This window comes from Mesoplodon bidens (assembly GCF_964165515.1).
Source record: "Mesoplodon bidens genome assembly, chromosome: 6".
NCBI lineage: Eukaryota > Metazoa > Chordata > Mammalia > Artiodactyla > Ziphiidae > Mesoplodon > Mesoplodon bidens.
The window spans coordinates 5918111-5943152 of record NC_138162.1 but is presented as its reverse complement, the minus strand read 5'-3'; the positions used below and the strand labels follow the sequence as shown (position 1 = coordinate 5943152).

The 25042-nt window shown below is 55.5% G+C and overlaps 1 protein-coding gene across 1 annotated transcript in view; it reads left to right on the top strand.

The window, feature by feature from the left end:
* Nucleotides 1-23238, top strand: part of ASS1 (argininosuccinate synthase 1) — a 51049-nt gene extending 27811 nt beyond the window's left edge. The window contains exons 9-15 of the mRNA XM_081237771.1: nucleotides 133-223; nucleotides 3115-3199; nucleotides 3731-3795; nucleotides 11939-12070; nucleotides 17514-17670; nucleotides 21662-21727; nucleotides 22955-23238. Coding sequence (XP_081093897.1) covers nucleotides 133-223; nucleotides 3115-3199; nucleotides 3731-3795; nucleotides 11939-12070; nucleotides 17514-17670; nucleotides 21662-21727; nucleotides 22955-23000 — 642 coding nt within the window. The 3' untranslated portion in view covers nucleotides 23001-23238. The remainder of the gene's footprint in view (nucleotides 1-132; nucleotides 224-3114; nucleotides 3200-3730; nucleotides 3796-11938; nucleotides 12071-17513; nucleotides 17671-21661; nucleotides 21728-22954) is intronic.
* The last annotated feature ends 1804 nt before the right edge of the window (nucleotides 23239-25042 follow it).

The following is a 25042-nucleotide window of genomic DNA, read 5'->3' as shown; positions in this document are numbered from 1 at the left end:
CGATGGCAAGTGCCAGCAGTGCCCTGGTTCTGGAGAGGGGCGCAGGAGGCTGCATGCAGGGTGTCCAGGGACTGGCATGGCACGGTTTGGCTCTGGCACACTGCCCTCCAACCTCTTTCTGTCTTTTGTCAGAACCAAGCGCCTCCAGGCCTCTACACAAAGACCCAGGACCCGGCCAAAGCCCCCAACAGCCCAGACGTCCTTGAGATCGAGTTCAAGAAAGGTAGGTGCCCTCCTGTGGGGGACTCCAAGGCGTGGACTCTTGGGGCCCTGGCTCTTTTCCCCTCCTTGCCTGGGAGACTGGGCACGAATCCTCTGCATCCCTCCTGTGTTCCTGGAAGCCAGGGTCCAGGCTGGGGCTTCACATGTTCCCAACTGCCCCCTCCCCAGATGGCGTGATCTGTGGAAGCCTCCAGGCTTGGGAAGAAAGCACCCTCTGCTGATGTCTATCAGTTCGTGGGCACCAGGGCTGGAGGGAGCATTCTAGTCCCCGAGCAACCACTTGCCGACTGCTTTGGCCCTTTGGGGAAGTCACTCCACTTTCCTGGCCTCAGTTTCCTCATCTGTAAACTGGGGATAAAAGAGTATCCACTGCCTCGTGTTTTCATGGTAGAGAATAAGATCTGGACGAGGTGTATCCAGCGCAGGGCCCTGCACCACAGAGGTGCTCAGCCAGTATGAGTCTTACAGAGCCAGCCTCGGGGGCCCCCCTGACGCCATAGCTAGTCCTAAGTTAGCTGCTTGATGCGTCTCCCTACCCCCCATCCTGGGTTCAAAGCTGCTACCACTCTTGCTTGTGTCCTGATCTCATCATCTCGTCTGCTACTACCATCAAGAAGTGTTTGCTGGCCTGAACTCAGTGCCCAGCCTTGAGCCTGGCACCAGGGACAACCCCCTTGCCCTGAAAGATGGAGGGAAAGCAAGGCATGCTGGGTAATGGAAGGAGCAGGACCAGGTTCAAGGCGAGGGCTCAGAGTGTCCAAGGAGAGGACTTTCCCAGGAGGCTGCAGAAATCGGAGAGGCAGAGATGGAGGAACCAAGAGGGGCGTGAGGGCATCCCAAGCCCAGGCAGGGAGGCTGGCCCTTCTGTGGGCCAGGCAGCGGCAGGGAGGGAGCAGAGGGAGGGGGCTCTGCAGAGCGGCCTTTCCCAAGGCACCTCTGAGGAGCCGGAGGACGGGGAGGGGCAAGCAGGGGCCCGATAGATCCCCGGCTCTCACCTGCCAGTGTGACCTTGACAACCAGCTTCACCTTTCTGGGCCTCAGGCTCACTCGCCTATAAAATGGGCCACAGAAATGATGCTCGCGGGTGCCGAGCACGAGGTATGGAGTGAGGCACTGGGAAAGAAGCCTGTTGATACTTTAATAAACTGCCTCCTCCAGGCCTTTCCCAAGAGCCTGGCCAAGTCAATGGGCATTTTCATCAGCCGCCCCCGCACCCCGACCCCGCACCCCGACCCCGCCCCACCGCTATCAGTTCAAACCCTGGAATTTCATGCCCCTTGGGGACCAAAAGGCCCTTAGTCTAAGGCCCCTAAAGGTAGCTGGAGCCCCAAGTCCATCTCAGGCCCACTCTCTCTGACCCAGGGCTGTGCTGGCGTGGGGCCTCTTCGGGCATGATCTCTGAGAAGATGGTGAGATGAACCCAGGCAGCACGCCCCACCCCAGGTCCCCCGGAAAACTGGGAGGGCGGCGAGGGTGGGAGGTGGGCAGGAGGCAACAGAGGGTCCTGAACACAGGCTCTGACCCCCTTTCCTCCAGGAATAGGGCAGCTCCGAGGGCTGAGCCCGAGAAGAAACGTGATCCGTTTTAATGATCTGGGGACTGTCTGGAAAAAAAAGAAAAACGTAGACGGGAGGAACCCTCCTCGGCTACTCCCCATTCACTCTCTAGTTAATTTATTTGAAGTTTTAATCTAATTATTAACTATTTTAAAGGCTAAGAGGCTTTCTCTGGCAGCAGCACCAACAATGTCAGCTCCTCTCTGGGGCAGGCCCCATCCAAGGCCCCGTGAGGGCCATAATAGGACCCGGAGGGAGAGAAAGGGAGAGGGGAGAGGCGGGGGGTGGCGAGAGGGGCTTAAGGTTCATTATTGGGCAGACTTACATTTAATAGCAATTTACAACCAAGTTATAAAACCCCTGGAAATGGGGGTTAAGAATGGTGAGGCTGACAGCCCCTGAGCGAAGCCCCTCCAAGCGGCGCCTGGCTAATAAAGACTCGAAAGCCGCTATTGAGGCCTGATTGGCACCCGATGGCTGGCTACATGGTAATGAGCTGGGCAGATGGGTGGGGGATTAGCCGCCAACTTTGAACAGCTTTTCTTTGTCACTGTTACAGCTCTCTTGTTAGTCCTCTAATACATTTATTGCTCATTTCACACCGCTCGAGAAAGTGCCCCTTGCTATTCAAAGTCAACCCCGAACCCACACACTGCCCCCCTCCAGCCACCCCCCCCACCCCCGACTTGGCCCTTCCCTCTCCGAGCGGCTGCCTCCCTCCTGCCCTCCTGCCACCCCAGACCCAACTTCTCAGAATGCAGACGCCTCCAGCACCTCGCCTGCCGGTGCGGGCATCATGTCACCCCCATCAATCAGATGGCTGTGTGCGGGTCTGGGGTACAGGGTTGGGGCTTGGGGGTCCGCCTGACAGACGTGGCCGGGGGCCGTGTGTGCGTGTGTGCGTGTGTGTGCGTGTGTGTGTGTGTGTGTGTGAGCTCAGCCGCACCTCAGCCAGGCGCTCCCCCCCACCCCGTAACTGGTAGGACAGAAGGTACTCCCGGTACTCCCTGGTAAGACAATGGTGGAGCGTGAAATTCAATTAGTTCAGGGCCTGGTTCCAATTTCACAGCCCCTAAATGCAAAAGGAGCAAAGAGAATGGGAAGGGTGGGGGAGAGGTTTTTACTGCGCTTTCCCTTTCATTCTGGGGGGCTTTCTCGCCCCTTCTCTCTCCCCAGCAGGCCTCAACCTGCTCAGGGCTTTTCACGGAGTCATTTGGAGTCCATTTCTGTCACATCCATTTAAGGCGTTTCGGGGGGAGGGAAGGGGCGGGGTAACAGGCACAGCTCGTCCGCTGAGCTCCAGCCACGGGCCCACTGCGCTCTCCTCCCGCCCTAGGGGTCCCTGTGAAGGTGACCAACGTCAGGGATGGCACCACCCACAGCACGGCCTTGGAGCTCTTCCTGTACCTGAATGAAGTCGCGTGAGTGCCCGCAGCCCTGCCCGGCCTCCTGGGAAGCCACCATCTTGGGCAAGCACCAGCCCGGACCACTGGGGCCGATGGTCCCAGCCTGAGGCTGAGGGGCCAGGGAGGACAGGCCAGTGTCCTGCAGTCAGCCTCGGCCCAGCCCCATCGCCGTGGGGTCCTCTGGTTCCGTGGGAGAGTCCTGGTGGCCCTCAGCCTCGGAAGGTAACACCCCCAGGGGTCTACTGCCCCCTAGGGATGGTCCGGGACTTCCAAGCTCTCTACTGGATCTGAGACCAGGGTAGAAGGAAAGATGAGCAGTGGATAGGGCTGGGTGCCACGTGAGGCCCGGGACAGAGATAAAGGAAGTCGCACGTTGAACTCGCTGTGTGTCCTAGGAGAGCCCTTCCCTCCTTGGGCCTCAGTTTCCCCACCTGTCCAATGGGTGTTTGGACCAGGGGGCCTGGCTCACATGTCCTCTGAGTCTTGGATCCCGAGAGGGTGCCTGACGCCCTGCCTGTGACCCCAAGTGACCGGTTCTCCCCACAGGGGCAAGCATGGTGTGGGCCGCATCGACATCGTGGAGAACCGCTTCATCGGGATGAAGTCCCGGGGTGAGTCTGCCCGCCGCCCTCAGGGGCATGCCTCGGCTCCGAGCGGCCCCTAACACGCCAGTCACATGCGGGTGTTGCTACTCCCAGGCTGACTTTGGGCAAGTCCTTTCACCCCGCCAGACGGTTTCCCTCCTGTGAAGTGGGGATGAGGGGCCCTTGGCCACTGATGTCTGAAGGCATCACGAGAAGAGCTGTCCCAGGGGCAGGGAGAGGCTCAGAGGAGAGAGGAGACGGGGGCCAGGCCTGGAGGTCAGGCTCTCCTGTGGCCCTGGGGCGGGGCGGCCAGGCTTAGAGGCAGACCATGCAGGGCTGATTTCGTGGTCATTAAGGCTGCGTGGACGAGGCCAGCTGGCCTGGTGGGGTGGGAATCCCGCCAGGGGTGGGCGCTGTGAGCCAGCCAGGGCCTGAGGGCCTGTTCCAGGCTCTGGCATGGCATGGGGGCGGGGTTCTGCCTTGGCGCTGAGTGGCTGCCACCTTGGCTAAGCTGCCTGGCCCATATCCACCTGTGGCTGGGCCTGGAGGGAGGATAGGCTGGTCCCCAAGCAGGGGCTCTGTCTCCTCGTAGCTAGCAGAGCCCCATGGTTCCCTATCAGTCACTCATCGTGTTGTCTGGACCACACCCTCCCCCCATCGATATGAGGGGATCTCCTGTTCCCCAGTGGTAAAGCAACGCTGCGTGCTTCCAGACTTCAAGATGGAGGGGCAAGCTTTCAGCGGTCAGAGTCCCTGGGCTGGGCACTCGAGTCTTTAAGCACCGGGGATGGGGTTGAGGCCTCTTGTGTGGGCAGGTGCTTAACTCGCTTTGCTTAGGGTCAATTTAAAAGGATGACACAGCCAAATGAAACCAGGGCAGGGTATAGCCATGGCCCTTTGTCTGTCTTTCAGGGTGCTTTTACTAAGATTCTAAAGTCCAAAGAGAGCCGATGGCTGGGTTTCAGCGGTTAGAAAGGGCACTGGTCCGGAGGCAGGATGCTGGGGCTTTCATGCCAGGTTCGCTGTGCCTTGCTAGATGACCTTTGACTTGTTACCTCTGGGCCTCAGTTTCCCCAGGTGTAATGCGGTAGGCATGGGGATGGGAGCTGGATCATTCTGGTTCTGACCTGTTTGAATTTATCTCAAAAGGGGAGGAAGGAAGGAAAGTGGCTTTACCTGTTTCGTGTGTTTTTTCCTCTTCGACACACATATACTCTGTGAGAAACAACCTAATTGAAACTCTCTCTCGGGAAGGCCTTGTGGAGAACAATATTACTAATTATCTTCTCCCTTTTATCCTCACTTACCTTTGTATCTTACCTATATTAACATCTGATTAAATGTCCCTTTGTCTCAGTCTGCCCTTGGGAGCCAGCACAATGCAAACTATCCAGGGCAGACCCCGGAGGGATCTTGGGGAGCCAGAGACCAGCACCCTCATTTTACAGACAGGGAAACCACGGCTCAAAGTCACAGGCACCAGGACCAGGACTCATGTCCAGACACAGAGAGGCATGGAGTGGAGGGCTGAGAGACTGAACTCTGCTAGCTCCGGGTTCTAGCCCATGTGTAATAGCAGGAAGTGGCCCAGTGGAGGAACTTCATAAACGGCAGCAGCCCCACGGGGATGCTGAAAGGGCAAAGGCAGCCTATGCCCTCTGGGTACCGTCCAAGTGGCTCAGAGATGTCCACGCGGGGCCTATTGTCACATCCCTCCCATGCCCACGGCAGGCATCACTAATTGACTGTGGATGCTGATCAGTGCGGCTGACAATGGAAAGATAAGGGCTGGCCTGAGGTCACTCTGTGAAATGGCACGCAAGTGAACTTGAACTGAACGGAAGGAGGTAGTCATAAAGGCGCGAACTGGGCTAATCTGGGAAGACATCCTGAAAGAGGTGGCAGGAGAATAGGCTTCAACTGGTAGAACCTGGAACAGAGTGGAGTGGGAGCCTTCCAGCGGGAGTGGTAGAGAAGGTAGGAGGAGCCCCAAGTGGCCAGCTGGGTGGTGGGTTGGGTCTGAGGCTGACTGACCCCCGGGAGGCACATTGAAGGGCTGGTGTCAGGGGCCAGGCCCTGTTTACCACGCTTGACTCCCCATCTTGGTTCCATCACCATTGGGAAAGCAACATAAGCCTCTCTGAGCCTCAACTTCTTCATCTGTGAAATGGGTTGTGGTGCAGATCAGAGACCTGTTGACCCATAGCAGGAGCTGTGCCTGGATGGTAGACTTCCCACCTTTTCCCCAGAACTGGGGGCGTCATCACCACTGAAGGTGGGAGTCATGAGATTAGCACTTGGTTCCGACTCCCTTGGCTTCTGACCACCCACCTGAGGAGAAGATTCCTGAGGCACAGCCCTGACTCTGCCCAGGTACTGTGTGTGCACCTGTGGGGGGGGGGGGCGCTGTCCCTAAAAGCATAGCATTTAGCCTGAGCGTGGTACAGTCTTTGGGGAAGACAACCAGGGTTCTAAGTCCCAAGGACTTGCTGTGTGACCTTAGGCAAGTTGCTTTCCCTCTCTACGCCTCTCACCAACAAAGGTGGGCACACTAGGTGATCTCACCGTCTCCCTCTGGAAGTTCTAACTTGCCTATTTTCTGACTTGGGTTGGGGGGTGAGAAAAGAAAGTTGCTTCATAATTTTAGGGGGAGGTCTTGTTTTTTATTTCTCCACTCCCCAATAATTCACTGTGAGAAAGAAAGGCAGGGGGTAGGGGCAATAAATGGGGACGAAGTGGATTCACCCACAGGTCTATGGTCACGGGAGAAGCTGTTAATTGTCAATTATATTGAGGGCACAGCAGGAAAGTGCTATTGTTTGTACCTTGGTATACAAGGGGGAAATGTCATTTGTATTCATTTTACAAAGCTCGCCATTGAAATCCGTTAAGGGCTTGGGGTTTTTTGGGGTGGGGGTGGGTGGCGGTGGACGGGTAGGAAGTTGGGCAGTGCTAGTGCCCTGGGTCTGGGGTGGCCGGGTCAGCAGCACTCGGGGCCGTGGGGTCAGCGGGCCGGGGGCTGGGGAAGCTGCAGATGGAGTCGCTTTCGCTGTATTGTGGCTGTTCACATCGTCATTATCACATTATCTTTTTAACTCTGGAGGGGGGCTAGTTAAGTGAAGTAAGTGTAATCAGCGGGGAGGGGAAGCGGGGTAAGGAAGGCAGGAGGGAAGCAGGGAAGGAGCCAGCACGGGTCCTTCCCTCGCCTGCTCTCCGGCTGGTCCCTCTCCTCCCGGCCCTGCCCTGTGGGGCTCACCCCTGCCTGCTTTCTGTTCTTCCCTCCACCCCTCCTGTCCACTCCACCCCTCCTCCACCCTCCCATCTCTCTCCCGCTCTCCCGTCCTCCCTCACTTCCTCCTTACTCCTCCACTTTCTGGCTAAGAAGGAACAAGGGTTGCCGCCCACCTGTCCAGGCCTCCCAGAGGCTCCACTCAGATAGAATGTTCCAGAGTGGAGGGAGACCTGCGAAGCAAAGGTGTTTGCATTCCCAGAAGCCTGGAATGGCCAGACTCAGAGGCCTACCCTGATTCCCAGGATGGGGCCTGTGGGGTTCCAGGAGGACAGAGGATGGCTAGAGCCCCACCGGGACTTGCCTCCCCCTCACCATGGCAACCGCCTCGATCCTTGGCCCTGGTACCTAAGCGGGGAGCCCCTGGGCTCCAGCCAGGCTCCCTTCCCCTGGCCTTTCCAAATCCCTCCCTCTGGATACTGCTTTCCCAAAGGATCGGAGGCTCTGGTCCAGGTGCCCTAGCCCCCAGCCCCGCCCCCGCCCCCCAGCCGAGTTGGCAGGTCCCACTCAATTCTGCCAAATTGCTCAATCTGGGCTAACCTGGCAGCCTCGGGAACAGATGAGAAGGATTTAAGCGGTGGCAGCTGTCTCGGTCCCCACCTCTTCCTCCTTGGTCCCCTCTTGCCCCAGGCTCGGCCACCCCCCAGCTCCTTGCCCTTCCTCCCCACCCGCTCCTTGGCAGTAATTATGGTGTGATTGAAGCTGCTCCACGGAGAACCGCTGACACCTCTGTCTTTTTCCTGTAAACACGGAGAGATGAAAATAGACACTTGAATCCGCTGCGCGTGTCACTCCGAGGATGTCTGCCGTCTCTTCCACAGCGACACCGAGACTCACCTGTCATTTCCTCCTCCTTTTTGCGCAGTGGTTTGTATGCCGGCTGTCAAAAGCCCCAAATCCATCGTCTTTTAGCATCAGGTTTCTGTCACTGGTTTTTTTAAAGTCATTTTTTTTCCCAGAAGAAATACACAGAAATCATCTGTACCCCCTACCCCTGTGGAGAGGAGAGGGAAGATCTTTAAGATACACACACACACACACACACACACACACACACGACAGCAGCAACCTGAAAACAACAAGCTTTTTGATCAGTCACAATTAACTTTAACACCTTCTAAGGAAAGGAACAGGAATATTAACTGTGCTCGTGTGTTTCACGGCTGCGGCTTTTCTTCTTGCCTGACTCTTCCTGCGGCAGCCTTGGAGGGTTGACAGCTGTGAGGCTGGTTCTAAGGGCTCAAGAATGGGGGACTCTGCCCGCCAGGCAGGCTCTGCTCTTTTCCTGGGGAGCCTCTAAGGTGGGGCAGTAGCGGGGGGCCCTAGGGCAAGCATAGCTCTTCCTCGATGGAAAGTATGGGTGTCCTCTCGCCCTGCAAACCACCGGTGCTGTTCCCTCTCTGGACTGCGGGGAAGTGGTGCTAGCGAGCTGGCTTCAGCGTTCCAGAGACAAAACCACCAGTACGCGCTGGGGGACAGTGTCTGGGTGCCCACCAGCGTCTGGGTGCTCACCTTCAGGCAGGTCTCGGTGGAAGTGAGAAGGACAAGCAGCAGACACTTGCAACCTTCTCCTTTTCTTCCGGACAGGTGGCCGGGGCCTCAGAGGGGAATGAGGTGGGCCAAGGTCACATAGCAGAGCTGAGCTGTGCACTCTCCATAAAAGTATAAGTTGCGACGGACTGCTGGTCTACAAATACACCTTGCACCCTGCCCACAGCTGGCCAGATGAAGACGGGAGAGCAGGAGACAGCTGGGATCTCCAGGAGCTGAAAATGAGGAGGGCCCCTGCTCTTGGCCTGCCGTGTGAGCGTGTGTGCCAGCACGAGGAAGGCTTTGCAAGTTTCTGAGTGTTTACAAAATGTGGCAAAAGTAATAATGAGGAGGAATCAGAAGGCCCATTTCTAGTGCAATATATATTGAGTTCTTAGTGTACACTAGGATGAGAAGACAAATAGGGCTTTGTTCTTGTCTTGCTTTTGCTGGCTCTTGGTGATAAAGTTTACGGGGTGATTGAAAACTTGCTCCTTTCACATTGCGGTCATTTCTGCCATTTGGGGGAGGCAGATATTTCCAAAAGCTCTGCGCATCTCTACCTTTGGAAACAGACTGCTGAACCATCAGGCCTTTCTCAGTGACCTGGGGCCATTGGGAGCCACTTGTTTGTGGCACCATACTGTCCCCACAAGGAGCAGCCCCAAATCCTATGCTGAATTCTTGTCTGCTTTTCATAGGGTTTTTGTGTGTCCCTGCACCCCCCCCTCTCTTGCTGTCACCTTCTCTTGCGGCCACCCGTCTGACTCCAACCCCATCAACCTTTCTAAGCCCTTTCTGGGTTGTGTCTCTGAGCCATTTTGCAGACGTGGATGACGGAGCCTGTCTGAACCATGTTTATAAGGGTAACGACGAAGACTAGTGAGAGCCTGAGGAACTCCCCAGAGAATTGAGGGCTTGGGCCTGGTGTGTAAACTTGGGGATGTGGGTGTTTTCCTACTGGGGAGACATTTACTCCCACAGCTGATTCAGGACAGCAGAGGTGGCCCAAGAGCCGCGGCCACACAAGTGAAACAGGACAGGCACGTTGTAATCATATCAGCTCCTGGTCTCTTTGATGTGCACATGTCCCCCGAGACCAGGATATCAGGGGTTTGCAGATGAGAGACTCACCCCGCGCGCCCCTGCCAAGAGGCTCTTTTCCGCTAGGGAACACCTCGGAGCGTTGGGAACAGCCCAGGGTCTTCCTCGGCCACAGCACCTCAGACTCGGGTGTCCTTTTCATGCCCGGTGAGCACTGGATCACTTGGCAAAGGCCCTAAGAGGCAACCTGGAGCAGAGATGGAAAACCTAGATGTGCAGGTTCCACTCCCCCTGGGCAAGTCATGTCCCTCCCCCGGGCCTCTGTCTTCCCATCTGTGCAGTTGGTATGTTGGGCCAGATTAGCGTTTGAAGGACTGCTTGGTGGAGCCCAGGGTTTGCAGGGGGGCCTCTGCGCCCCACGGTGGGACACTGTTTTCGATTGTATATGCTGAGCTTCCACCTAAGACTGTTCGAATACAGCATTTGCAGCTAAGTTAGGAGAACGCAGGTGATCCTCAAGGTCAGAAAGCCCTGACCTTCCTGTGGTTCCCAGACTTAAAGATGAAAGACTAGAGAGGTTCTCTAAGGCGAAAGTTTCTGGCTACTCACATCAGACACAGCCTTGCCCATGTCCCCTTTGGACTTCAGAGTTGAAACAATCTCCTTTCTGGTTTTGGGGGTTTTTTTAAGCATTTTTCTAAATTGTGGTAAAATATAGAAAACATAAAGCTTACCATTTTAACTGTTTTGAGTGTACAGTTCAGTGGCCTGAAGTACAGCATTCACATTACTGTGTAACCATCACCACCCCCCATCTCCAGAACTTCTTCATCTTCCCAAAGTGAAGCCCCGTTAAACACTGACGCCCCATTTCCCCTCCTCAGCCCCTGGCACCCAGCATCCTGCTTAGGTCCTATGAATTGGATTCTTCTAGGAGCCTCACGTAAGTGGGACCACACAGTATTTGTCTTTCGGTGACTGGTTTATTTCACTGAGCGTCCTGTCCTCGGGGTTCATCCGTGGTGTAGCGTGTGTCAGAACGTCCTTCCTTTTTAAGGCTGAACATTTCATTGTATGTAGTTATATCTCACTTTGTTTATCCACTCATCTGTTGATGGGCATTTTGGTTGCTTCCACCTTTTGGCTCTTGGGCATAATGCTGCCATGAACCTGGGTGTACAAACCCTTTCTGTGGAAAGACGAGGGCGGTCAATTTTGAGGATAACTGAAAACTTGCCCCTTTAACGCTGTTCCCGTTATGTGGTGGGAAGAAAGGGACTTTGGGGGGGGTGGCATTTGTGGGGATGGGGCGGTTATTACCCCTCCCTCAGGACAGTGGACACGGGGCAGGTTTATCCAAGGTGCTCACCTGAACTTGATTCACGAGGCTGCACTGCTGGGAAGAGGGAGCCCGGCCATGTGCCCGGGGGCCATCCTGCCTCTTGGAACCTTAGTGCCCCCACATCTGGGGTGGTGCTCCTTATAAGACCTTCCTCTCAGGGCTACACTCAGCCAGGGCCAGGCGCCCCTTGTCACTTGGAGACCATGCAGTTCAAGCAGATTGTTTAGCAAATGCAGGATTTGGGCCTGAGGTGATGGGGAGGGGACCTAGCAAGACCGTCTTCCCATGGCCTTTTGGGTTTGGCCCCCATCACCTGCTGGTCCACAGGGCAGCAGACAGTGCTGCTCAGGGACTCGGGGGCCTAGATTCGGTTCCCAGCTCCACTTCAGCCAAGTTCTTTCTCCTTCAGGGCTCAGTTTCCCCGGCTGTACAGTGGGGTCAGCACAGGTGACCAAGGCAGTCAGGATTTCTCTGCAGAGACACAGCTGCAGGCGAGCCGCCGGCTGAAGGTGGCCTGTGTGTGCACACGTCCACGCGCGTGCATGCGTGTGCACAGCCGTCCCCTCCCCTGGCTCCCTGGTGGAAGGCAGGAAGGGACATCCGGGGCCCTGGGCTCCACCAGACTCAGTTTAATTACAGGTTTTCAGCTGCGGGCCGGTGGGCACGAGTTGGGAAGGAGCGGGGAGCAGCTCTGAAACCCTGTTATTTTCCAGCGTCTGAGGGCCTCTTCAAAGGGGGGCATCTAGACATTTTCTCCACAAGCTGCAGAGTGGACTGTCGTGGCCCCAGCATGAATATAATGACGGATGCATTTTGCAGCAAGCTGGGAGTGAATGGGTCCGACTGGCTTGTCTCCTGTCAGACGAGTCATTATTATTTTTTTCTTTTTGTCATTTGCTGACACTTTGGGTTTCATGCGTTTCTCTCTTTTTTCTTCTTCTCCCCCTGCCTGGAAAAATGGCTAGGTATCTACGAGACCCCAGCGGGGACGATCCTTTACCACGCTCATTTAGACATCGAGGCCTTCACCATGGATCGGGAGGTGCGGAAAATCAAACAAGGCCTGGGCTTGAAATTCGCCGAGCTGGTGTACACGGGTGCGTAGACCCTGCAGCCGCTCCCCTCCCTCACCCAGGGGCGCCCTCCTCCAGTCCTGCCTTGCTCGAGAGCCCGAGCTGGAAGATGCAGGGTGAAGCGGGGTGGAGAGAGGGCAGGGGACGAGGAAGCGAGGAGGGGACGTCGGGACCTGCCTTGTTCACAGGTGTGGAGGGAAATGCACCAGTTCCCCAGGCTGTCCCGCTGCCTCCGCCACCTGCGACCCGCATGATGGCCGCATGATGACCCGCATGATGGCCGCAGGGCCAGGGAAGCATCTTGTGTCATGCCTATGGCTGCCAAGTTTTATCCAGCACGTGCCGGGTGCCTGGCACCGTGTGGGAACACAGGTCATCCTAGGGGGCTTCCCAAGTTTTCTAAGAGAGCTGCGGCCAGAAACTGAGGCTCCGAGCAAAAGGAGCTTATATAAAGTTACATAACTGGATGTGGCCTAGCTGGGTTTGAGCCCAGGTCAGCCTGTTTCCAGGCAGAACCCGGAGCCGCTACAAGAACTGCCTCAAGCAAGGGAAAGCCTACCTTGACCAAGAACGGGGCCCCAGGCCTGGGCATTGCCTGGGCCAGATCCCCACTGGGAAGCCACCGGGACGGCTGAAAGCCCAGCGCATGTGTGGAGTGTGGGCTGGGCTCCATTCTACAGGTGAGGAGACCGAGTTTCCGTGCCTTACCTGCTGTCACAGAGTAGAAATCCAGTCCTCCCGACTCCAAATCCATCCCACACGTTATACCAGGGGTGACCAAATCCAGCCCATTGCCTGTTTTTGTTCAGCCCATGAGCTAAGACTGGTTTTTTTTTTTTTTTTTTTTTTTTTTGCTGTACGCGGACCTCTCACTGCTGTGGCCTCTCCCGTTGCGGAGCACAGGCTCCGGACACACAGGCTCCGCGGCCATGGCTCGCGGGCCCAGCCGCTCCGCGGCATGTGGGATCTTCCGGGATAGGGGCACGAACCCGTGTCCCCTGCATCGGCAGGCGGACTCTCAACCACTGCGCCACCAGGGAAGCCCTAAGACTGGTTTTTACATTCTTCAATGGTTGGGAAAAATTTTTTTTAAATAATACTATTTCATGGCACGTGAAAATTATAGGAAATTCAAATTTCAGTGTCCATAAGTAGGTTTTTGGGCACCGCCTTGCTCATTCGTGTCCATGTTGCCTGTGGCTACTTCAGAGCTACACTGGCAGAGCAGAGTAGTTGCTAGAGAGGCCACGTGGGCTGCAGAGCCTAAAATATTTACTATCTGGCCCTTTCCAGAAAGGGCTGACTCTATTCTATGACATTAACATCTCCCTAATTTGAGAAATCACATCAAACAGCCCCTCTGAGCTGTTGGGGGGGACAGGCTGCCGTCTATGGGGGCCTGGATGTCAGAGGGACCCCAGGAAAGTTAATAGTAATAGTAACTGCCTGGTAGAAGCCTCCACCGCCCTCACCTCTTCCCCTCGGCCCCCACTCGGAGGTTTTGTTTCCTCTGAAACCTCCTAATCGCTGGAACTCAACTCATCTCGGGGTTTCAAGGGGACATGGTGGTTACTGGCCGGCATTAGTTTTCCCTCCCATTGTTCCCAGGAGCTTTGAAGCCCAGTCTCCCCCTTCCCAGGTACAGACAGGTGTTTAAATAACATTGTCTCCTGCGGGCTCTCTTGCTCAGCGGGGTTTCCACATTGAAAGGTGGATTTTGGTTACAAAGTGGGAGAGTCGTTAAGACGCGGCAGGCTGCGATGGGGGGACAGCACCTGGCCGGGGCTGCTCCTGCTCAGGGGGCATCCGTGGAGGCCAAGAGGGGGCCAGGCCGCCAGCCTCCCTCCCCATGCTAGATGGGCTGCCACCTCTCTTTTTAATTAATTAATTTATTTTTATTTCTTTATTTTTATCTGTGTTGGGTCTTCGTTTCTGTGCGAGGGCTTTCTCTAGTTGCGGCGAGGGGGGGCCCCTCTTCATGGCGGTGCGCGGGCCTCTCCCTATCGCGGCCTCTCTTGTTGGGAGCACAGGCTCCAGACGCGCCGGCTCAGTAGTTGTGGCTCGCGGGCTCTAGAGCGCAGGCTCAGTAGTTGTGGTGCACAGGCCCAGTTGCTCGGCAGCATGTGGGATCTTCCCAGACCAGGGCTCGAACCCGTGTTCCCTGCATTGGCAGGTGGATTCTCAACCACTGCGCCACCAGAGAAGCCCGGCTGCCCCCTCTCTTGCTGCCCAGCCCTGAGCTGGGCACTGACGGGGATTATCTAATCTTAGCTGCACAGAGGTGAGATGAAGATGCTTGCCCAAGGTTTCACAGCTGCTGAGAAGTGGCTTGGAGCCCAGGACAGGCCGGCTTCAGAGGCCAAGTTCTTGGCCACTCCAGCAGATCCGAGGTGGGTAGGAAGCTGGGCTGGGGCCATTAGCAAGGGGTGATCAAGGGGCGCAGTGATGTGTACAGGGCAGCCCTGGGTGTCAGGAGCACAGCTTGGCCCTTGGTGTGGGGCTGGCATCCCTGGACCAGGCTGCCTGGGTTGAGTCCTTGCTGTCACCCACCGAGCCCTCTAAATCCCCAAATGTGACAGTGATTAGGTTTGAAAGGAAATAAAATCTGAGTGGAGGCTCCTTCCAGGTAGCTGTTATTGACATTAACTTCGCCCAGGTGCCTGTGACGTCCAGGCTCCCACAGATGTCAAGGTCGGCCTCTGGCAGCAGCCTGTCCCCACCCCCCAACAGCTCAGAGGGTCGGTCTGTTTGATGGAATTTCTCACATTTGGGATGCATAAAGGATAGAGAGCAGGGATTAGCTTGAGCAACTTACTTGACCTCCCTGTGCCTTGGTTTCCACATCTGAAGAATGGGGATAATTCTGCCTGTCTTAGTGAGGACTCAATGCATTAATATTTGCAAAGCCTCCAGGACAGTGCCTGGCATGGTCTCTGAGCATGGACGCAGGAGAACGGGGCCTTGCCTCTGGTTGGCTTTATGACCTTGAGTAGGTCTGTCTCCTCCCCGAGCCTCAGTTTCCCCTCCTGTAAAATAAAGGGCACAGACCCAGGTCCCTTCTCCATTCTGTCTAGCTCCCCAGTTATAGCGCCATCACTCTGCTATGGCACTCAGCTTCCTCGGAGCCCCTGTGGTCTCGGGGCCCAGGGAGACTGAGGCCCTGGGAAGCCCTTCTGCCTCGGTCCCACTCCTAGCTGCCCTGAGTACTGTGACCACTGTCTCCCCCTCCTCTCACCCCATCCCCAGATTTCCTGATCTGCCTGTATGAGGTTTATACAGACCCCCTCTCTCCAGGAGCACACTGGCCTCACCCCACAGGGTCATTCCGGCAGGACCCCAGCTTCAAGACCCATCTCATTTAGGGGGTATAGCTCACCTCTCCCCTTACCTCAGTTTCTTCAGCAGTAAAATGGGTATAATGCACAGAGGGTTGTCATCCTGATTAGTACAGAATTTGGCCCAGCTCCAGGCCCCACCCACTGTGCATCCCCCAGCCTGGGACACGCAGGCTCTCCCCAGTGCGCACTCAGGACTCACTGCCCTCCACCCCAGGCTGGGTCTGCTGGGAAGAGAAATCTGAGCACAAGGCCCCCATGGCGGGAGGGGAGAGATCCTGAGATAAAGCCCAGGCCAGGCACTCCCGCAGGGGTCTCTGCCCCCATATCTCTGGCTCCATCTCCCACCTCTCTTCCCGCCTGGGAACCTAATGGTCTAATTATCCTGACTTAGAAAGATGGCCGAGCCACTGGGGTATGGTGGGGGGTGGCCATCAGTGTCCCCTCCCACGGGGCTCTGGGCTAGAGTCAGGAGCACTCTGGATCTCGCTGTGTGCCTTTGGAAAGGTTCTTTCCCTCTCTGGCTGTCTGTCTCCCTGTACACAGGGAGGGCTGGCAGAGGCCATGTTCAAATCTTGAAAGAAAAACCTCTCACTGAATCCACACAACCCCCCCGGAGAATGGTTAGTATTACCTCCTTGTGCGAATGAGGAAACTGAGGCACAAAGAGATCACGTGGCTTGTCAAGGTGGAACCAGAGGTGAACTCAAAAGGCAGGACATCGGAGAGTGAGGACGCAACCCCTTCTCTCCCTGCCCGTCCCTCCCCCATGTCTGGAAGCCACCGGACCCATCGTGGAGAAGGCCTGCTCCCCTTTCCCACGGAGGGCCTCAGCAGGTGCCCCTGGAGGCCAGGGCTTCCAACAATAGCCACAGAGCCGGGGCTGACCCAGCCCTTTATCAGGGCAGGAGATCGCGCACCATCTGGCCTCACAGCTGCCCAGGTGGGCTCACCTTCCCGGCTCCGTTTCAGAGAAACCCTACCCCTCTCGCTGTCCCTCCCCCAACCCTGGCCACGGCCCCCCTGCCCTCGGCAGAAACTGAGAGGAGCCACTGTCCAGACCCTGGGCAGACGGGGGACTGAGCACGCGGCCCTCTTTGGCCTGAGGGATCTGGGGGACAGATACGGGTGGGGCAGTGCATTTCTCAGGCAGCTCGGGGATGTCGCAGATGTAGACGGGAAAGCTCCAGAATGATCATATGAAGCGCAGTTGTTAGAACTTGGGCCGACTGAGGTCAGGTCCAGGCCCCCCCGCTACAGCCTGTGTGATCGCGGAAGAGTCTCTCAAATTCCCTGAGCCTAACTTCCTCGCGCAGAAAAGAAAGAGGCTAAGAGGTTTTTCTCCTGTGACTGGGAGGGTTCAAAGAGCTGGTCCAGGTAAAGAACTTAGCGTGGTGCCTGTGCTTCATCTGTAGAAATCTTTGCGTGTGAAAATATTAGCAGTATTTTAAAGACAGGTCACTTATTTCCAAGGGCTCTGCCCATCCTGAGGGGTGGGGCTCTTCCCAGCAGCGTTCACAGCAGCCCCTGAGCCCAGGGCCTCCATGTACAATAAGCCTGCTAGTCCTGGGAGGGCGAGGCAGTGTCATCCCCACTCAGCAGATGGGGAAACAGAGGCACAGAGAGGTGAAGGCCCCACACACCTGGTCTTTCTGACCCCAAACCCACCACCCAGCTGGGCACCCCCATCGCTCGGCCCCGGTAACATATGTCTGAGTCTTGCTTGAGGTCTGCTGCCCTGATAAGACTGAGCCCCCTGTGGGCAAAGGACGGGGTCCCTTCACCAGTGAATGTCTGTGGTGTGAAGCAGCAGGTTAGATCCCCTCCTCCTGACCCTTAGGGGGTGACTGCATTGCAGGGTGTAGAGGATGCCTCCTTACCCCCAGGAGCCCTACAAGGTCACAGGACAGGGGCAGGCGGGCTTGGTCCTCACTGTTGTCATTTACAAGTGCATGTCGTGCCAGAACAACGCAGTGAACAAGGCAGGTGCGGGACTGCCCTCCCAGGCTCACGTCTGCCATGACGGGGTGAGGCGCAGGGTGCCTTTCCTGGACCCCAGTCCTCCCCACATCCTGGCCCGAGGCAGGCACATGGTGGGCCTCCCCGGCACACTCGCTTCTTCCTCCCTGCAGGTTTCTGGCACAGCCCCGAGTGTGAATTTGTCCGCCACTGCATCGCCAAGTCCCAGGAGCACGTGGAAGGGAAAGTGCGGGTGTCCGTCTTCAAGGGCCAGGTGTACATCCTCGGCCGGGAGTCCCCACTGTCCCTCTACAACGAGGAGCTGGTGAGGTAGGCGCCCCACCCCTGCCCCCAGCTGGGCACAGACCCTCATGTCCAGTATCTCCTCCGACTGGCTTTCTCAGCAGAGATATGCCCAAGCACGTGTAGGGTATGGGGGAGACAGTCCTGAAGATTATCCATACCACCTCTGCCCCCATGGAATGTACAGGCTAGATGGGGAGAAAGGCCCCAATCAAAGGATCACCCGAGTGCAGGATTAGGGAAGGAGGTGCCAGGCTGTGGGGAGATACAGGATACTTGGGCTGGGTATAATAACGGGGGTGTGGGGAAGTTTCCCCATGGAAGTCATTTCTGAGCTGGTCTCCCAAAGAAAGGAGTGAACCAGGTGGAGAGGGGGCAGGAGAGTTTCCAGAAAGACTGTCCTGTGCAGAGGTTCTGAGCCTTGGAAGAACCCAGAACATCCCAGGCACTACAAGAACTCCAGAGTGTGAGGGTCCTGGAGCCAGATCTTAAAGGGAAGGACACATCAGATCTGTGGGGTTTTGAGGCCCCTCTTGCTGCTCTGGATTTGAGGGAGGTGGGAGCTGGCAAGGGTGGACACAAGGGATCCCCGTGGGACATGCTGGTGGCTTGGACCAGGCTGCTGGTTCTGGGAATAGAGAGCAGCAGATGGATTTGGCAAATATTTAGGAGGTGGGCTTGAAAGGGCTTGGATGGGGAGGGAGATGGAAAAGTTCAGAACCACCCTGGGTTTTCTGGCATGAGCCGCTGGGTACACTTTGGTGGCAATGACTGAGTTGAGGGAATGGGGCGGGGGGGGGATCATGCATTTGGATTTGGACAACTGCAGCATGAGTTTTCTTTGAGATAGGCCAGGAGATCTATAGTCGGCCACTGGACACACAGGGCTAGAGTTGAGGAGAAACATGGTCTGAGGACACTGGATGATGGGGCCAAAAGGAGACAGCCCAGGGGAGCGGCAGAGCTGGATGAGAGGGAGCCAGGAGGGAACCTTGAGGAGCTGCCTCCCGACGGGCCAGGCTGAGGGCACTGAAAGGACGTGGGAGAGGCTGGGGAGCCCTGGCGGGCTGGGTCCAAGGTAGCAGTTGCCTATCAGCTGCACCTGTGTTTGCATCCTGAATGATAGACTGGCCTTGACCGAGGAGCAAGGTGTTCCCTCTGGAGTCCACCTGGCCAAACAAGAGGTGGGGACAGGCAGCCCCACCTGATACAAGTCCCAGGTCCAGCTTGGCTCAGGCTGAGGCCAGCTCTCCCCTCCCGGAAGCCAGTCAGGAATTACAGTACGAGTTTTGTTGAACGGTCAATATTATTTTTCTCTCTCCCTTCTCTTTGCCGTGTTGCGTTTCTCTCCCCACCCCCCCGCCCCCTTCAATCTTCCTAAACACTTTAGAAGCCATAAATAGAGCCGAATACGTTTAGATCAGTCGGGGTAAATGTCAAATTATCTTCTCTCTTTCTCTCTCTGGCTCTTTCTTCCCTCCCCCTCCAAATCAACAGCCTCTAATAATCTGTCCAACCCTTCATTAAGCCTTACAGTCTCACTCAGGGAGATTAAATGAATAAAGTAAAAAGGGAAAGGGGAAAAAAAGAGAGAAAAGCAGGAGCATTTATTCTCACTGCGTCTCCGACCATTTCCCTTTTCTTTCTGATTTCTACATCGCTGACTTGAAAGCCCTTGAGTGACAGTGTCACAGGGACCAGCGAGGAAACCGCGAGAGGTAGCAGAACTGGAAATGCCGCGGCACAGTAGGTAGAAAGTGCCGTAATTATAGAGCAGGTCAGAGCCACTCGAATGAACAAAAATAAAAGCACAGAGGTTTTCTGTAGACCGTCAGGGGAGGTAAAAAAAAAATCATTGTCAACTTGTTCCACCGGTACCCCCTACCCCCCGAAACCACAAATTGTAAAAGAGGTTTTTCGGTTCCCGAGAAACACCTCTGGGAGTACTTCAGCAGTCCCGTGGGACAAGTTTGTCCCCGGATGTGGGCGTCTCTTTGCAGGGGCTGCTGGGGTGGTCTGAAGGGCCTGTTTGGGGGCAAGGGGGTGGCAGAGTTTGTTTCGACTCGTGAGACACGGAGGTGAAAGGACGGATGCACGTGGGGAGCAGGAAGGGGGTCCAAGCCCTGCTTTCTCCCTGGGCTGAGCACAGGGGCCCTTCCAAAGGGGACAAGCACCTCAGACAGCGGGAGCGAGGCCAGGAGTCCGAAGCCCGTGCGATGGTTCGGGATGGGGGTGTGGAGGCACAGGGCGGGGTCATGTGAAGCTTCGTTTATCACCCCAACAAGGTCTGCAGAACCTATTCGAGGAGGCTGACGCTTTAGGTGGGTCCAGCCTTTCCCTGCCTGGTGAGGGGTGCCGAGCTCAGCCCCTCGGATGTCTGACATCTTCTCCCTTTACGGGGAGCTTGCTAGTCGGTTCCTGGTGGCTTCAGCCACCTGAGCCCTGGAGGGGCCGATGGAGGTGAAAAGGAGGGAGCACTGAGAGCGTGGGAGTTCCAGCTTCAAGGTCCCCTGAAGGTCAGGGCGAGGGCGTGGCAGGGGGAGGCACGGAGCCCAAGTCCTGACAGGCTGCAGGGCAGCCGGGCGCAGAGACCCCGTTTGTTGTACAAAGCCCACAGTCCACAAAGAGCCAGTCAGAGGCACAGCCTCAGGGTCTCAGAAAAATGGCAGAACCCCTCTGCCCTCCTCCTCCCCGATCTCACCTCTCTGGAGAAGGCTCCTGAGGGGACAGGCCACCTCCTTGTCATCGAACCTTGAGACTGCTTTGTCCTGAGGCTGGAGTTCTGCAGACATGAAGACAAGGGGCTGATTCAGGGCAGGACGCAACAGGGACCCGTGAGAAACGGGAGGGACCCCCTTCCCCCAGGGGGCTCAGAGGGTGGCCTCGTGGAGTCAGATCTGAGACCACAGCGCCCTGAACTTGTCCTCAAAGACCATATCACAGTCGTGATTATCGAAGGCAGATGGATGACTGATTGCTTATGTCTGCACTCACCGCCCCGCCACGTGGGTGCTGCTCTTGTCTGGTTCTTGTTTCCTCAGCACCTGGCACAGCGCCTGGCAGGTAGTAGGTGCTTAATAAATACCTGAGTAAATGAATGAGTGACTGAATGATGTTAGTAAAACTGAGTGCTTACCTGGTGCCAGGTGGCAGCTACATCATTTCACGCGGAGCCAGTGATAAGGCTGAGAGCCCCATCTCACAAGTGAAAGACTGAAGCTCAAAGAGCAAGAATATTTCCCCTAAGGTCTATGGCAGGGGTGGAGCCAGGATGCTCACCCAGGTGGCTGGACCTGACTGACTGTGGTTGGGAAGGGTTCCAAAGCACAGCTAAGCGAGAACTCCCAAAAGATGAAGGCTGTCGAATCTGGAAGATGGAAACTGCAGATGGGGGGGGGGGGAGTCTGTTCCATTGAGTATAGCAGGGGTTGACTGGGCACTTTTCAAAACCAGCTGGCATCGGGTAGGTGCCCAGATTTGAGGATGGATTAGACTCGGTCTCACTCAATGGGCAAACAAGGTGAAAAAGACGTCGTGGACAGATCTTAACTGCTGGGGCCTCTCTGCAGCTTGAGGGATGCCGTCACGCATATCTGAGGCTGTTTGGTGTGTAACTCCTGGCCTCCCAGGCCTTCAGGCCACTGGACATCACCAGCTGTTCCTGGGCACTCGTCGAAGCCCTCCACAGCCCGAGGGCAGAGCTGGCTCCAATGCATGTCCTGAAGTTACAGATGCAGTGCTCTGGTTCGTGGGAGGAGTTCACTGGGCTGGCGCTGGCTGGACCAGGACCCAACCTGCCCATTTGTGTAGCAGGGATATGGCTCCCTGCTCTGCAGCCCCGGCGTGATCCCCGGCCCTGGGTAGGGCTCCCTGAATTGAAAGGAATGGAATGAAAAGCCAAAGTGCAGGGAGTGTTGGATCAACACTGAGGAAATGCCTGGGTGTCTGTGAGGCTGAGGTCCCTTGGATGCCAAGGCCAAGGCCCGGGGGATGCTGACGAGCCCCTACTCTTTTGCAGCATGAATGTGCAGGGAGATTACGAGCCAGTTGATGCCACTGGTTTCATCAACATCAACTCCCTCAGGTGAGCAGCTCTGGGCCCTGATGGGTCCTCAGACCCTCCAGGTGTGGGGAGCAGGCTCTGATGGGACCTCAATGCTCTGACCACTGCTCTGCCCTAGACAAGCCCCACCTTCCTGTTCCTCCACCCACCACATCCTCAGCGCCTGCTTTGGACCCAGCCTGCTCCCATCCTCTGCGGGGCCAGAAGGCACACTTGTGACAGCCAAGAGCAACAGAGGGTCCTGGGCACTTGAGTTCCAGGTTTCTGGGTTCTGCTCTTTGCCTCTGACACTCGCTCCCACCCTCTCCAGCCACTAGGAGCCCCTTTCCTGGGCAGGTTAGCAAGGGAAATGGCCGAGGGGTAGAAAGAAGCCACAGAAGGTCACCTGGCTGGCTCCTGCCTTCACGTCCACATACATGAGCTCAGGTCTAACTGGAACCATGGATCTCCATGGCCCAGTGGGGTGATACACACCATCTGAAGCCACTCAGACCTGGCTTCGAACCCTGCCTCTGCAGTTTGGTCTCAGAACCCTTCTGAACTTCTGGAAATCATAGGATGTTAACCGTACCTGCCTCACAGGTTCAGTGAAAGTTTGATCTGAGTCCGTGGAAATCAAGCACTCTGCCCAGAGCCTGGCACCCAGGAAGGGCACAGGGCCTAGCAGCAAGTGCTCAGTGGGGCTGAGTCCAGAAGGCCTGTCTGTCCAGCTCTGGGTTCTTAATCCCCATCTTCCTTCTCCTGGGGCTTGGGGTCAGGAAGAAGGCATGAGTTTCTCTCCTCTCGCTGATAACATGCCCCCAGCACAAAACCATTTTCTCTCAGAGCCAGCCTCCTGTCCCTGGAGCTGAGACTGGGAGAGACATGGATTCCAGCCCCACAGTCACCTCCACCTCCCCGCCTCCTTCACCCCGTTTGTGTTTTATGACTCTATAAACCCTTTTAAATGGCTCTGAACACACCGGGTTTTCATAATGGCCTCTTCATTTCTCCCATTGCCAGTTTAACGCTTTGTCTTAAACAATGGCAAGCAATGTTTTCCCCCTAAGATAAATTAATTACATTATCCTGATTGGAGGGCAGGAGGGGCCAGAGCAGGAGAGGGAGAGAGGGAGAAAAAAAGACAACTCCACACACATCTTAACAAACAGCTGCCCCCGCCACCCCACCTCTGCCTGAATTAATTGAACTGAGTGCATGTTGTTATTGTTAATTTACATTCTTCTTTGTTTTGAATCTGGTTTACAGGCTGAAGGAGTATCATCGCCTCCAGAGCAAGGTCACCACCAAATAAACCGGCTGATAAACGGGAGCTGGGCCTCCTCGCTTTGCCCATCTCCCAAGTGCAGCCGCTAATTGTTGTGATAATTTGTAGTTGTGACTTGTCCTCCAGGGCTGGCAGTGCAGTGCGGGTGCCAGGCCCCGGCTTTGTTCCCTGGTCCCCTGGAGCCTGCAGAAGTGGTCAGCAAACGGAAGGGGTGGGGGCCGGCTGCAGTCAGGAGCTGTAAAATGACGATTAAAAAAAAATGATACATTGGTCTTTTGTTTATTTCTGCAGAGAGAAGAGTAAGAGAGAGAGAGAGTGTGTGTGTGTGTGTGGGGGGGGGTGAATCATGCTTTTCTTAGACCGACCTTTGTGTTTTCTGACTTAAGCACTGCCGAAGGCCACCTTTTGCCAGAGAACCTGTTTATCTGGAAGAATCGACCCCTCTCTCCGGCAAAAAGCATGGAATCCAGAAGCACCCACCCGTGTCAGACCCTAGCCCAGCAGCCTGGCATTTTGTTACCAGCTGTGCCCCTGTGGCACATGCCAGGGAAACCGAGGAGAGTTTAGGTGACAAACTTGGGGGCAGTCGTGCCCACAGCCCGCAGTGAACTCCCGGGAATGGTGGCCACGACTGACCACACCAGGCTTCCCCACCGTGGCTGGGTGGCCTGAAGTGTCCTACATCAAGGAGGAGAAAGAAGCCCAGTAAGAAGAGCAGCCTGAGCACAGAGGACCAAAACACAGACATAATTTGGTGGTGGTGGTGGTGGTGGTGGTGGGGAGTGTTTACCTGGCTTACACGGTTCCCTCCACCCTTCCTCCAGAAACCACGGCCCAAAGCCGCCATGTTGGCACTTGACTCCACCCCTTTGGTCATATCTGATTGGACCATGGCTGGGCACCTGACTAGAGCTGGGCCAATCAGAATGTCAGTCCCAGCAATGGGGCCCAGGGAACCGGCCAGAAACGAGGACAAGGGAATTTAGCCGTGGTGGGATGCCCTGTGGCTGGAAAAGCAGAGAGGGAAAAGGGAGTGATGGGCAGAGTGGGGTGTCCGGTTTAGAATCCCAGTTCCCATCCTGGTAGGCCTCATGGAAGCTGGCGGCATTTCTTAACCTGGATTCTCTGAGACACTGTGCTGTTCTCATAACCAATTACCATTTAGAGCTTAATTAAGCTGGTGAGAGAGTTTGTGGTATTTGCAGACAGAAGCACTGTTACCGGGAAGACTTGAGTGCTGGTCGCTCTGGACCCTTCCCTGGTTCTGACCTCCACTCCATTGCCTTCGTTAATGAGGGTTTCTTTCAAAAGACATTTTGTTTTTAAAACTTGTTTTCCTCTTATTTTGAAGGTTACAAATGAATTATTCAATGAACCTTAACTTTGTGCCAGACACTTTGCTACACGCTTTATTCATATTATCTCTTTGAATCTTCAAAATGACACTGAGGTAGATGCTTTTATCTCTGTTTGGTGGAGGAGGCAACTGAGATGCAGAGGAATTGCTTTGCCAGCTTTCAGTCAGCCAGCAAGTGACAGAGCCAGGAACCAAACTCTGGCCTGGCTGACCCCCCAAATCTTGTGTGTTTATGTCCTTAACCATCATTGGGCTGCATCTTATTAAAAAACAAAACAAAACAAAACACAATCTTATAGAAATAACTATCACCCATCATCTCACCACCCAACTATAAACACTGCTTATACTTCGTGAATTTCTTCTCAGTCAAATTTTTCTATGCTTATAAATATTTTTACAGAGTTATTTAGGATAAAGTATTCTTTTTTCTTTTTGGCCGTGCCACGTAGCATGCAGGATCTTAATTCCCCCACCAGGGATCGAACCCATGCCCCCGGCAGTGGAAGTGGGGAGCCTTAACCACTGGACGGCCAGGGAAGTCCCTAAAGTATTTTAAAAGCAAGTGTTTGACCTGCTTTAAATTAACATGACACCATAAACAGTTTTCTTCATCAAAAACTCTTAAACACTTTCAACAACTATGTAATATTCTATTATATTGATAGCTGTTAACTTAACCTTTCCCCATTTATAGATTTAGTTTTTCACT